Source organism: Astatotilapia calliptera, chromosome 10 (assembly GCF_964374335.1).
Source record: "Astatotilapia calliptera chromosome 10, fAstCal68.1, whole genome shotgun sequence".
In the NCBI taxonomy this organism is placed as follows: domain Eukaryota; kingdom Metazoa; phylum Chordata; class Actinopteri; order Cichliformes; family Cichlidae; genus Astatotilapia; species Astatotilapia calliptera.
This window is the reverse complement of record NC_137431.1, coordinates 21,093,717-21,107,854: the sequence shown is the minus strand read 5'-3', so window position 1 is coordinate 21,107,854 and position 14,138 is coordinate 21,093,717. Positions and strand designations below refer to the sequence as shown.

At 44.1% G+C, this 14,138-nt stretch overlaps 2 protein-coding genes across 4 annotated transcripts in view; one reads left to right on the top strand and one right to left on the bottom strand.

Annotated features, from left to right (window-relative positions):
- Positions 1-4,636, bottom strand: part of f9b (coagulation factor IXb) — a 20,883-nt gene extending 16,247 nt beyond the window's left edge. The window contains exon 1 of the mRNA XM_026181431.2: positions 4,015-4,636. Coding sequence (XP_026037216.1) covers positions 4,015-4,030 — 16 coding nt within the window. The 5' untranslated portion in view covers positions 4,031-4,636. The remainder of the gene's footprint in view (positions 1-4,014) is intronic.
- The window catches only part of fgf13b (fibroblast growth factor 13b), an 18,622-nt gene extending 4,484 nt beyond the window's left edge, over positions 1-14,138 (top strand). The window contains exons 1-5 of one of the 3 annotated variants that reach the window (XM_080307197.1): positions 654-2,464; positions 6,736-6,846; positions 8,715-8,818; positions 10,116-10,314; positions 12,726-14,138. In XM_080307197.1, the coding sequence (XP_080163323.1) occupies positions 2,434-2,464; positions 6,736-6,846; positions 8,715-8,818; positions 10,116-10,314; positions 12,726-12,865 (585 nt within the window). In that variant the 5' untranslated portion in view covers positions 654-2,433 and the 3' untranslated portion in view covers positions 12,866-14,138. Of the gene's footprint in view, positions 1-653; positions 2,465-5,276; positions 6,213-6,735; positions 6,847-8,714; positions 8,819-10,115; positions 10,315-12,725 lie in introns of those variants that run through there. The other 2 variants (XM_026181433.2, XM_026181435.2) reach the window with 2 other exon arrangements.

The following is a 14,138-nucleotide window of genomic DNA, read 5'->3' as shown; positions in this document are numbered from 1 at the left end:
AATGACCACGGCAGACCCGATGGCATGAACATGCTTTGCAGCATAGTTTATTCCAAACACGGTTGCTGTTACAAAACACAGAGCTGCAGCTCTCCCGCTGCCAGCTCAACATACCAACAATGACTATCACAGGACCCAGTGCAATACTTAAGCCGGCGGGGCATGATCGCGGATGCCGTGCAGGTGCATCCGCCTTCCCTGCACATTCACATGTCGTTGTCTCCGAGCTCAGAGTACTGCTCAGCCTTTCCCATAGCTTTTCCCTTCAGCTTCCTGTTTTCCAGCATTATGTTATCTGATGGTGCCATCCAGTGGCTGATCGCTTACAAAACTGGTGACATTACATAGTTTGAAAAATCCAAAGGGAAATACATTTGCAGATGTTTTTCTGTTTTCTTTCTTTCTTTTTCTCGTTCTCTTTTTTTTTTAATAGATTGAGGTTATTAAATACTGGCTACCTGCCCAGGAAACTGTCTTTGAAGTCTGAGCCAAAACATGCCAGCTGCCATCTTTGTAATTCGCTATTCAAAGCCAAGGTTACAAAGTTATTTTGGGGAAAAGAAAGAATTTTGGTACACAAAGAAAGAAAGAAAGAAAGAAAGAAAGAAAGAAAGAAAGACAAAAAAACAATAATATCGGTTCTCTGGAAATAATAATGGATACTTTATTGATCCCCATGGGGAAATTACTTGTTTTTCTCTGCATTTGACCCATTCACTCAGTGAAGCAGTGGGCAGCCCACTAAGCAGGCGCCCGGGGAGCAGTGTGTAGGGACGGTACCTTGCTCAGGGGTACCTCAGGGTAGCCGTTAAGTGGATTCGAACCGCCGACCTTCCGATCATGGGGCAACCACTTTACCTACTGAGCTATCCCTGCCCCATGTTGATTATGTAAAATCAGAATCTACAGAGTTACTTCAAAGAGGTTTTGTTTTAAATTACTTGTCCTACTAGGGATGTTCTGTACTGCAGTGCATGCAGCAGCAGTTGCTGCTGTCTGTTATTCTTTGCGTATCATGTCAGTAATATGGATGCTGCTGTCTTTTACCAGGCAGCTTCACAGGAAGAGCTCTTAGAGCACAGCAGTGTAATGGGCTTATAATACACAGTTGTGGATAATTGTGTAGAGTCTCTATATGGTTCATGGGCATGTCTCTGAGTGAGGCTGCTATTTAATGTGCTATGATGTGGAAAGCCCACTGTGAGAGAGCCACTAATGGTGCGTTTGCTTGTGTATTTGTGTGCACACTATGTGAGTTTGCCTCTGAATTAAAGTTTTTAGTAGTTTCACTTCTAGTTGTTTATCTTAACAGAATTGTGTGTGTGTGTGTGTGTGTGTGTGTGTGTGTGTGTGTGTGTGTGTGTGTGTGTGTGTGTGTGTGTGTGTGTGTCTGCCTGAAAGGCTCCAACAGTGAAACAGTGTAATCAGTTTTCTATATGAGACCTAAAATTTGAATCACGAAGCATGTTGGCTCCACTGGTTGAACTTGTAATCAGGGTTTAATTAGAAGCAAATATAAATAAGAATTTCGCCTGGAGCTTGTTTAAGGTCGATGACTACAATTATGGATTGGTGCAGTTTAAGCTGTGACAAATATTGAAAAGAGCAATATCTGATGTAGACCTTGTTTCCTATTAATCTGATTTATTTCAACAAGTGCAGCTGAGAAATTTCCTGCTTCTCTTTGTTAAAACTGTTTAGCTGGATTTGACATGGCATTTTAAAAAGGTTTGTGTTTAATGACTCACGCCCCAGTTTGGGCAGTAAGCACCAGAGTCTCTGTTGTAATCTTTACTGCTTTTTGAGGGAATGGAAAACATGAATCTGATTGCATGATTTTGGGGATTAAAACCTGATTATTTCTTTTTGTTTGTTTACATTTTTTTTTAGCAATTGTTTAAATAACCATATGTTTTGCTGGTAAATGAATTGTTTAAGTAACAAAAAACAAGCTTGGATACTGACCAGAATAGTCACAGGAGGCCCTTGTAAATATAGCTGTCATGTTTTTGGACAGAGAATAACTGTGTTTAAGTGTTGAAAGAGGTCATCGGAGAGTATTTATATGTCGGCTGCAGTAACATAGATTTGGATGAATGTGTCTCAGCCACATTACAAGGAAAAACAAACACAGACAGCGTTTCCTCGATACCTTGGATTTGGGAAGGGCCTGCTGGCTCTCTCCCTCTCTTATTGTGCCAGATCAGCGGGGCCTCGAGATGAATCATTAATGACCGGTTCCAACGGCTTAATGGCCTCTAATGTTCTGTAATGATCTCCCGTCAACGCCATGTACGCGGCCTTAATGGATCCAATGCCGTGGAGAATTGTCTGGTTTGAACTTCCATAATTCGCCCTGTTTTCGACGAGCGGCGCACAACAGGAAGTGCAAAAAGCCAGGAGCAAAAGGCTCCAGAGCTCCGCGGGCGCAGCATGACTTTCCCTCTCCGCCGATCCACTTCAGGTAAGATGAGAAAGGACAAAGTTAGCTAGAAAAAGGAGCCACATCTGTGCCTAAATGTCACCAATATGTTCTGGTAATAAGATGTGCAAACGAGACGCGCTAAACTAAGTTCAAACAGCGCAACTCAGGCGCCGGACGTGTTTGAAGTGGCTTCTGAATTACGAATGTGAATTGTGGACCTTAGAATATTTAAAATGCTTAACTTAATGTTGATAATTTTCTATTTAAAAAGTTTAACGTGTTTTTTTTGTTTGTTTGTTTTGTTTTTAAATAAAATGGGTTTAAAGATGAAGCGCTGTCCGTGGTGCTGAAAACAAGGCAGGACGCGCCCTTCTGTTGGGAGGACAGCTGGACTTCAGCACACCTTAGCAACGCGCTGGCTCCTTAAAACACATTCACAATGAATCGCCTCGGCTCTGAGTTTATTTCACGGGCTTAACTTAAAGAAAAGAAAAAACACAACATGAAACTCAACAGAGAAACATTCTGAGTGAGTTTTGGGAGTTTAGTTAATGAATTCTATTATAAGTTTGCAACCAGTCCGTTAAGGCACAGCGAAGACTCGGACAATCCCTTTAGTGTAGAATCGGCCTGCAGTGCAGTTTCTTACACGGTCTCCTCCACTTTGCATCCAAAGTTTTACGTTAAATAAAATATTCCAACGCATCAAACAACGCATTGATGGATTAAATGCGCAAACAAATTCCGGGTCTGAGCATTTCACTGAAGCTTTTGGCCTCGTAATGTCGTGGCGGCCAGTCGCAAAGAATTTAAAGTGTTGAATTTTGTACCACAAGCTGTGAATGTTGTTGTGCGTGGCTGATTTCACTATTTCCGGCTCTTGTGTGGTTAGACTGAGTTTCTCACAGTTTTTAAAAAAATCTTTTTAAAGTTTAGGCTGCTGTTTTTGTTTTAAGTATTTTTCTTTTTTCCAACTTTTTTTTAATGTATTCAGTTCTTAAACTGCCAATTGGTGGCGCTAATGAACTCCAAGCAAAGCTTAAAGACCTTCACTTCCTTATCATAGAGTACATAATACTCACATTCTTCAGACTGTTTGTCTCCATTTCAGACATCACTGTGTCATTTCTAGCTACACCTCAAATAGATGTTAATTATGGATAGCCATTTATTTATTTTTAAATCTTTGTACCTTGTCTCTTTTTTCATTGCTTTTCTGTTGGTTGATTTTATTGATTTGCTTGTTCTCTGTAAAGATGAAATGAGTTATCGTGATGGCTGAAGGCTGTGTTAATGTTCCTCAGGATCACTTTATATCTGATGTTTTTTACGTGGCTCTTATTTTGTGTGGCTCAAGCTTTTAGAGGCCTGTGGTTGGGTTTAAAGCAGTGAGCTCATAAAAGAAACATGAATAACTAGATTTAGCTTTCAGTCACTTCTTTGCTCCAGCTGTTTTCCTTCATGTGATTGATGTTTTAGTTGACTTTACCGGTTAGTTATGAAAGATTTTTGAGTGTTGTCTCAAAGAGCGTGGGTTGAACTGCAAAGTAAAACTATATTTATCTGTGCATGTTTACAAGAGTCCTTACCTAACCAGAAGGCCATCGGTACTTCAACTTCCTCGGTCAGCGGCAGGGTAAATGCTCCACTTTAGCAGTGTGGAGACCTCAGTGTCTGTCCACGGTCCATCACGTTCTCCAGCTGTCTTATCCTCACAGTGGGTTACAGCTCACTGGGTTTGGATCCTCTTCATTCGTGTAGTTTACTGCTCACCACATCCTCTTACTCCCCCAGCCATCGATCTCTCCCGCTGGAGAACAGCATGCATCGACTCTGCCCGCTGTTCAGCGGCTGTTGCCACATGCAGGTCGACCTTCGTCTGCCGGCTGTGTGTCCACCGCCTCCTCTTCCTCAGTACCAGTTGGAATTAGCAGTCACCATCCGCCACTGCAGCTGTTTTTGTCTCTGACAACTGTGCATCTGTTTTCCTGTGGGGGCTGCCTGTGGCCAGCCGACATGCACCGAGTGGCTGATTGCTGCTGCCTAGTGTGTGTGTGTGTGTGTGCACCTCTGCTCTGGTGCAAATGCAAAAAGGGAACATCTAGAGAACGACACAGCTCGCAGAGACACAAGTGCCGCCGTCTTTTTCACCTCCTTCTTGCATGCTGCAGCCTTTTCAGCAGTGGTGAACCTCTGCACCAAAATATTAGAGCCCCTCCTTTCTCTACCCCCCTTCTGATTTCTTCCCCTCATGCACACTTGCTGGGTCTTTCTCTCACTCTCTCTCCCACCCTCTTCCTTCATTGTCCCTTCACTTCATTTCTCTTATTTCATTATCATGTAGTTCCCCCTCATATACGTCATTTTTCCTGATGTGTGGAATAGTCTTGCACTTTCTTCTCCTGTCTTCTACTGGATTTATTTTCCCCTCCTTTTTCATTCATCATTCTCTTTTCCAATCCATTTGCAGGTTATTTTCTACAAGCGTCTCCCTCTCTCTCTGCATCGCTCTCTCTTTCTCTCTCCAACACACTCAGTATCTCATTTTCTCTCTTCCGCCCACCCCCTCTTTCATTATTCCTCCTCTCATTCATTCACCTGTCTGTCTCCTCTCTTGTTTCATTGTTTATTCTCCCACCTCCCATTTTATCCTCTCCTTCTGTCTCTCTCAGTCCGCCTATCACACATCAGCATATTTAGTGTATCATGTAAATATCATGCCACGTGGGGGTACAGGGGCTACAGGTGCCCTATGAGAAAGCACTGCCCAACCCCCCCCCCCCCCCCACACACACACCGTCCAGCCCCCACCAGTCTCATCTGACACCCCCTCTCCTCACACACACACACACTGCACGAACACGCATACACACACACCCGCTCCACCTCCCCTTCCTCACTCTTCTTCCTCGCGGCGGGCAGGGCTGCAGCAGTTTTATGAACGACACGGCTGCACCATGATCCCTTTCCCACTGAGCCAGCCCCGAGCTGTTTCATTGACAAACATCCCAGTTGCTGCATTTCTGTCACGGACAGCGTCAAGAAGAGGAGCATCGCCGGGGGAACGGTGCAGAGCGGCAGCAGCAGCAGAAGAAGAAGAAGGAGAAGAGGAGGCAGTAGCAGCTGCAGCGATAGTCAACAACCCCCGGTGTCGTTCACGCCAGCTTACACTCTGTTGATTTGCCACTCGGACCTGGAGAATCTCACGCGCCGTCGTTCTCCGTCCACGCTCTCTCTCTCTCTCGGGACACTCGGAGGAATCACCAGAGGGGGGAATCAGAGCGCTCTTTGCCACTCAGACCCCTTGCGGGGATGTGAGGCGGCGTCGTTAGCGCTCAGTCACTGGCACGGTGCTGGATCTAACGACTTCCATGAAGCGCCGGGACGCACCGATGGAGGATTCTGGACGCTTTTTAAAATCACGGAGACTGCATCGGTCGGTGTGTGATGCGAACTGAGCCGTGGGTGGTGTAGACCCCCACCCCTCAACCCCTCTCCCCGCGCTCCACACACCCCGACCGCCTCGTCCGCGATCGCCCTCTCCAACCCAGGACGCGCAGCCTTGTTTCACTCCACCGGGGAAACATGTCCCGGGCAGCGGCTATCGCCAGCTCCCTGATCCGCCAGAAGCGACAGGCGAGGGAGCGGGAGAAGGCAAACGCATGCCGCGGAAGCGGCAGCCCGAGCAACAGCAAAGGCGCAAACGAGAAACCGAGCAAACTGAACGTGTTTTCGCGTGTCAAGTTGTTTGGCTCGAGGAAGAAACGGAAGAGAAGGCGACCACCAGGTCTGTGAGGAGGGGGGGTGGGGACAGTCGGATAGCCGGCGGGTAGCATCACCACCTCGTCCATCTTCACCATCACCTTCAGCATCATCGCCATCCTCATCTCTGCCACCATTCAGCATTTTTTTTTTCTCATCACTAAGGCAGGTTCTTCATCACTTCATCACTCCTCACTCTGAGGACAGTGTCACAATCCTGTTGCATGAACCCACAAACGTCTCACATGAGTAACTTTATATTGTCCCACAGCAAAGTGTTGAAAAGCACAACCCTAAGTGATCCTACTCATGATACATGTGTCAATTATTAGCTGATTTATTTATTTATTTATTTTTAAAAAGCCATCTTTTTTTATGAGTTCCACAATGTTTAGTGGAACTGCCACGGATCGATACTGGTGGTCAGGGCCCTCAAGCATCAGGGCCTCTGACACTTCTGGCTTCCTGGAGGCTGCTGGATTTGATGCATGTGATCACATGACAGCAGTAAGAAAAGAATGCACTTAATGTTTCTGTTTTCCTCTTAGAGCCCCAGTTAAAGGGCATTGTGACCAGGCTTTCCAGTCGCCAGGGCTTCCAGCTGCAGATGCAGCCTGATGGCACCATTGATGGAACCAAGGATGAAGACAGCACCTATGGTGAGGCTGGCTTTAACTAGATTTGTTGTGTGTGTGTGTATTTTACCCAACTCAATCATTTTGACCTAGGTTAACTAGGTAACCTAGAACTAGGTTATTTAGATTATTTATACTTTAACATGATTTATAAATAAAAGCAAAGCACAGGCTGAAACTGACTTTCTTCAGTGCAGATCTATATTACTTCTCGCTACAACAGAATGTTGCAACATGTTACTGCTTTAAGGGTCGATTTAATTTAATTACCACATCCCTATTGTTGAGTTTCATCTTGTGGAAATCTGTTTACTGCAGTGACTTTAATTCAGTCAGTCACTCAACAACAAGTCAATAATTAGCAAATGTCAAGTGGTGACACTGCAGTCTTTCTATATGAAATGCTTCCTGGTTAAAATCATTGATCAAATGTCTGCACAACATACAGTGCACGTTCAAATCCTTAGCATTCAGAAAGCTACTACACCAAATCAGACAACAGATTCATTTTTACCCACTCCATTTCATTCTCTCCATCACACATGCGCGCGCACACACACACACACACACACACACACACACACACACACACACACACACACACACACACACACACACACACACACACACAGTGCAATGTTTGATTGATACGGCTAATTCAATTCTGTTGTTGTGGTTCAGACTGCAATCACTCTCCTTATGCACAGTTGGTGTTGCCAGCATCTCACATTAATCTCTGCTACTTCTCAGGCCACCAACTGTTGTCTGCATGCAGAACGACTACAGAGGAATCACACTCTTTAATGAGATGATTACATGGTGTATACATCATGTAAACGCCTACCCACATTAAATCAGTCACCCGTAAATGCGTTTGAATACATAATCCCCGTAAACCACGTCTTCATATATTATGCACAGTTATTGTAAAGAACAGTATTGACTAAAAATGATGATGACTAAACAAGGGTCCTGACTCACAGAGCTATGGTTCGGTCTAATCTTTACGCTGATATGTTGTTACCAGCGTGGAGCCTTTAAGTGCTCATCCAGTTTGGCTGGAAATGCATTCAAATGAAATCTGACAGTCTGCGATTTAATGTCACATTCGCTGTAATGTGTCGAAGAGCCCAGACAGCTTAGTTTTACTCGGGTAGCTTATGCTTATAAATCATGCTGTAAAAATTCACAAACAGACAGAGCTCATTGAATTTGTGGCGTTAAAGAAGCTCGGGAATGCACTGTTTACTCTGCATGCTCAAAACATTCGGCGACGGAGGACCACTTCTCCAGCAAATCGTCAAACATTTCCTGATTGCAGCTTCTTAACCGCAAGATTTGCCGCTTTTCTTCTGATTCACATCGGTGTAAAGTGAATATATTTCGAGGGCTTTTGGAGTGTTAATCAAACAGAAATTTGAAGGCATCGCCTTCTGTGTGGGGAAAACTGTAATGGGTACTTTTAACTACCATCTGACATTTTATAGACTAAATGAGTGATTGAGTAGAAAAAATAGCTGAAAGTGATCATTAAGTGCAGCTCTAGCAGGAACATTTTTCATTTGTATGACAGATGAAATTGCGCTGATTACTGGCTCTCTGGCTTTTCTGTTGAAGCATGTCCTTGCACTATCAAATGTTTACCAAAACTTGCTCTGCTGCTCGCCTTTTGATAATTTTATCCCACGCTTAATACCAGGAGCTAAATTGTAAGCGTAGTTCAGCCTCCTCAGCGCCCAACCTTCTAAAATAGCTTCTCTGTGGCAAAATGAAGGTGTCATCATGCCATTGATATTGATGAGTACTTTCCTCTGTTTCCCTCTGTGTTCGCTGTGTGAATGCTTGTTTGATTGCTTTGTGTTGTGCGCGTGGCTTTGCGTGTGCATTTGCAGCTGTGTTCAACCTGATCCCAGTGGGGCTTCGTGTGGTGGCCATCCAGGGTGTCCAGACCAAACTCTACCTGGCAATGAACAACGAAGGCTTTCTCTACACCTCTGTAGGTCACCACACACACACACACACACACACACACACACACACACACACACACACACACACACACACACACACACACACACACACCATCACAACCAGCGTCATTAATGCTACAGACTCAAACCTGCTCTTTGGGTCAGGTTGAGTAATGAAGCAGAAGCTTTCACCGTGAGCAGACTCATTGTCATCACATCATCACATCAACACTTTAACTACAGTGTTGCTTTGTGAGTCAGCTGCCACGGGGTGTTATAATCCAGTGTCTGAGCCTCCCTTATCTGTCTCCTGATATTGTGGCTTCTCAGGATTGATTTCAGATCATCCCCCAGCCTCCTTTTGTTTATCTCCCTTCAGTGATTCTGTGATAGGAAGATTACTTTGTGTCTGTTTACACACACAGCTCCCAAAATTTGTTTTCATGTCTTTTCCCACTCAAAACACACGTACACCCCCCCCTCCTCCTCTCCAACGCTACTGTGCCTACATTTTCTCAGACAGGTCAGAAGGTAGTGCTGGCTGCAGTGCAGTGCATTAAGTGCCTCACTTTAGCTGCACAGCTCTGATGGTGGGTGGTGTGGAAGCAATAACAACAACAGAATCAACAAAAATAACAGCAATCTGAACAAAACTGTGAGACCAGCAGATAGAAAACTAACAAAGAGGAAATAGAAGAATGGCACAGACCCCGATGTAATAAGAGCCACGCTGCTACGCCTGTGCAGACACGTATACCGCCACAATATCTGGTCCATCATGTTGTTATTGTGAGGGCTTCAGTCACAGCACTGATATCGCTCGTTCCATCTTCTCACCTAATATTAAATGCAGAATACAGCCGCGCAATATTTCTGTGCCCGGGTCATATTTCTTTATGTTTTCCTGCTTAATCTATTTCAAGATCATGCATGCTGAAACTTCATCAAAATTTACTTAAGATTAATGGATATCGAAGAGAAACAGCTTTCTCTCTGGGCACCACCGTTCTCTCAGTGGGCTGGTTGGTATTCAAGGGAGTAGCCGGTTGCTATGGAGACGCAGGAATAAGGAAATGCAAATGTCAGCTGTCCTAAGTTGGTGCAGTTTGTTCTCGGAGGATACAGCCTGGCCGAGATAATGATTCAAAGAGCAGACCAGCTGATGGATGAATACACTGATGACTATATGGTGGAATGACTGAACGCTTTTTAATGGAGTCGCCGCCAGCAGCTAACACTCCACTCTCGCCACGTTTGCTTTATCACCTTCTCGTCTTCTTTCGTGTAGGATTTGTTCTCATTTCTATCACATTTTTCTCACAGGAGCATTTTACCCCGGAGTGTAAATTCAAGGAGTCGGTGTTCGAGAACTACTATGTCACCTACTCCTCCATGCTCTACCGGCAGCAGGCATCGGGCCGGGCTTGGTACCTGGGGCTTAACAAGGAGGGTGGAATCATGAAGGGGAATCATGTCAAGAAGAACAAGCCTGCTGCACACTTCATACCGAAGCCACTCAAAGGTAGGACTGATAGCCTTACTGATTTAAATACCAACTTAATAACTCAGAACACGTAAAAGTTTAAATGTAAAATGAAGCGTTTATTCTGAAATTCCTGTCGCATGTTTAAAAAAACCCAAGAAAACATCAAAGACTGTTTGCTTGTTGTTGCTTCACTTGGATTTTCGTCATCATTTTGCATCATTAAAAGGATGTCTTTGCATTCACCTTCGCATTTCTCTCAGCTCGAAAGTCAGACCCTACACATCTTTTTATAGTCAAAACTTTAAATAAGAAGCTCAGCATGTGCACAAGTACGAGTTCAAGGCTTACTGTAGGTTTCAAACTGAGAAGAGAAAAGCTGTGTTTAAGAGACGCAGCCAATCAGAAGAAAGCTGGCTTAAAGGGAGGGTGGTCTTCCTGGGTGAGGGGTGGTTTGTTTCAGATAGTGGATGCAGAAAGGCCTATCATAAGATAAACAAGAATGTCTTTGAACTGTAAATCATGCAGAGGTACTCAAGTAGAGTCCAAGAATGAAAAACATGAGTCTGGAAATGAGCAGAGTAGGCCTGCTTTCCAATGAAACTTGCAGTATTTACATATTCATATATTCTGAGTTTGTCAGTGAGGGAGGAAAGAAGTTAAATTAAGATACGTGTTGAAAAAGAAAATCGTTTTAAGAAAAAAAATAGAGTAGCAATTTTTTTTAAGTTTAAAACATGTCCAGAGGGGCTGTTTAAATATTAATGACTAAATATGCAGCGATCGGTGTTAACACTGGGAAAAAGCTATAGATGAGCTTATAACCCCCGTGTGTTCATGTAGAACAAAATAGACAGCTAATTGTGAAAATGGTTTTGAGCACCTCGGGGTGAGTTTGGCAGCTTAGTGAAAACAAAAGCAGAATCTCAGCGAACCTATAGCACTCGCTATTAAAGTGAGTCATGCTCATAAATGATGAAGTATAAAACTGTGCAGGTACCATTTACACCAGCAAAGCAAACACGGTGTGTCCGTTACCCCTGACCCTCGCAATTTCAGGGCTCTAGAAACTATGGCTGTGATGTATTACGTCACAAGTATATGTTAGGTTAAACAAATGAAGTTGTGATAGCATCTAAGAGAGCAAACTGTACTAAGGCTTCATTGATTAAGAGCTTGGGGCCACTCTTGGAAAGCTTTCTCCCCTATAGAAGATTTAGGATTCCAAAAATTCAGAGGACCCCTGACCTATGGAAAATATCTGCCTTCCTGGACTAACTTAGAACCCATCTGCTATTTGCACTCTTTGCTTGAAGGTCTTATCGTCTTTAAAACTGATTTTGTGTCTTGTTAGTTTATAAAAGATTTAACTGGATTCTATACAAGGAAGGTCATTGTAGATGGTAATATATAGAAGCTTTACAGATTTACAGGCTAGAGTGAAAGCACACTGAAAAGAATGCCAGCGCCAGAAGATAAACATTGAAATGTAAATGCAGATTGGGTACTCATGAATAAAAACAATAATTGAGTCTTAAATGGCATAAAAGGAAAGTTTATGCCCAAATACTCTCGAGGAGGGGGAAAACATCAATAATTACATTCCTGGCCACCAGATATGATAGTGTTAGGCGACCCAATTCTCGGGTTTGATTTACCAGTGCCGGTCATCCAGAAAAACAAGAAAATACCAGGAAAATAGGAAAAGAGGGAATAATCAATATTTCTGCATAGCAAGGTGATAATGGATCCACAGAGATTGGTTATCTGACTCTGCTGCAGCATTTCTGACCATTTAGTATCACCACTTCTGGATGCATTAGATAGCTGTTTCCATTGAAAGAGCAGTAAAATGCACTGTACACCATCTGACCGGCAGCGAACAGCAGATACAAAAAGTTAGCTGAAGAGACACATATTTCCCCGGAGACTTAGCGGAGGGCAAAACAAAGCTGAAAAGGGAATGAATATTGGAGTTACATTCATCAAACGGACATGAACACGACTCCATATAACGCTGCTAATGCAGCTAATGGATGTGTTCAGTGTGTGGCAACTGTTTGGTAACAGGCTTCCAGCCTAAAGGCTAATATGTCAGTGACCAGAAGCCATCAGGCATTATATGAAAGTGAGGAAAAAGGAAAAAAAAAACCCTGAACTCTTAGTTAACTGTTTATTTTTTTTTGCCAGTTATTGAAATTAAGATTAGAATTTACCCATTTATGGAGTGTTACAGTCTTTAAATTTCTCTCTGATGATAAAATAGCGTCTTAAAATCAGAATTAATTAGTCTGTGGAAACTGAATCTCCCAGGTGCAGAGGAACTGACTGAACAAAGCTGTGCAGACTACACCCATGTGACAAAGACCAGTGGCAATAACTGAATTAATGATTCTTGTCTTGTCTTGTCTTGTGTGTCTGTCTGCATGTGTGTGTGTGTGGGGGTGTAGTGGCCATGTACAGGGAGCCCTCCCTCCATGACTTGACAGAACTCTCCCGTTCAGGCAGCGGCACACCGACCAAGAGCCGCAGTGCTTCGGCCCTACTTAATGGCGGCGGGAAGACACCCAGCAACAACGACTTATCCTAGCCCCCCGACCCCTCACACCGTACCACACATACACATGCACATACACATGCACACTCAGACACACTCCCATGCAGACGCACACATACACACACAGATCTCAGGCCGACATGCCCACACATCAGACTGGTGAGGGGTGGGAGAAAAAGAAGGAGGACGGGGACGTGTTCTTCCACTAAACGGAGCCCACTGTGACTGACTGTGATGTAAATAAATCAAGGACAATCAATCCGTCTGGCTCTGCTGCCCCTGGTGTGCAGAGGGACGGGACCTGCGACTCTCTTCCCTCGGACGGGTCCTCCTGCTGTATCGTGAACAGTTGGATCAAGCGAGGGAGCGATAGAGAAGAGGGGACAGAGGAAGTCAGACAGTCAGTCACGCAGTCAGATAAACAGACTGTTACAGAGAACCAAAGAGTACAAGTATTAACCCACTAGGTTATTACTACGAAATGGCACGCGGCTGGAAAGTTACAGGGAGTTACAATGGAAGGAAGTCTTTATCTAATCTACCGTACGCTATGTTTACACAGAGCTCATGGGTTTAAGTCATATTTTTAAAACTGACAAACATATTCCTTGTACACTTATAAGGACTTATCATTTGTTTGCATGCAGGTGTGCCTGTGCATGTGTGAGAGAGAGCGAGAGAGAGAGATTGAGTACATGCTGTGCTTGCGATAGGCGTGCTGTGTGTGTGTGTTTGTGTGGGAGAGAAAGTGTGTGTGTGTGTGTGTGTGTGTGTGTGTGTGTGTGTGTGTGTGTGCACGCATGTGTCTTGAGGGTGGGGGTTGGGATTTTACCTTTTTAAGATCTGTTGTATATTGGACAAACCCCCCGAGGGCTTGAGCAGGTTACGGTAAGGTTTACTGTATATGCTTCCATGCTTACTTCTTACAAGCAATGCTGTCGTTTCTCTTTCCGTTCGTCGTTGTTGTCCCTTGCCGTTTGTTTGTTTGTTGTTGCATGGAAGCTTGTGGACCTCCGCTCAGTAGCAGCATGCTGAAGGTCCTTTTTCTTTTCCCCCCTCTCTCCTGGTCTTACGTGTTCCTGACCATAAGAGAACACTAGTGAGCCAATAGTGTGATACCAGAACACTAGTGAACTAATGTGAGGGTGTTAGAACACTACTGGACCAATAGTATTGCACCAGAACACGGGCGGACCAATGGTGTTGGACCAGAACTTTGGTGAACAGCACAGATTAACTTAATATTTTGGTTCCTGCTGTGGACAAACTAGAAATGCACTAAATAAACTCTTTCTAAGGAAGTGAA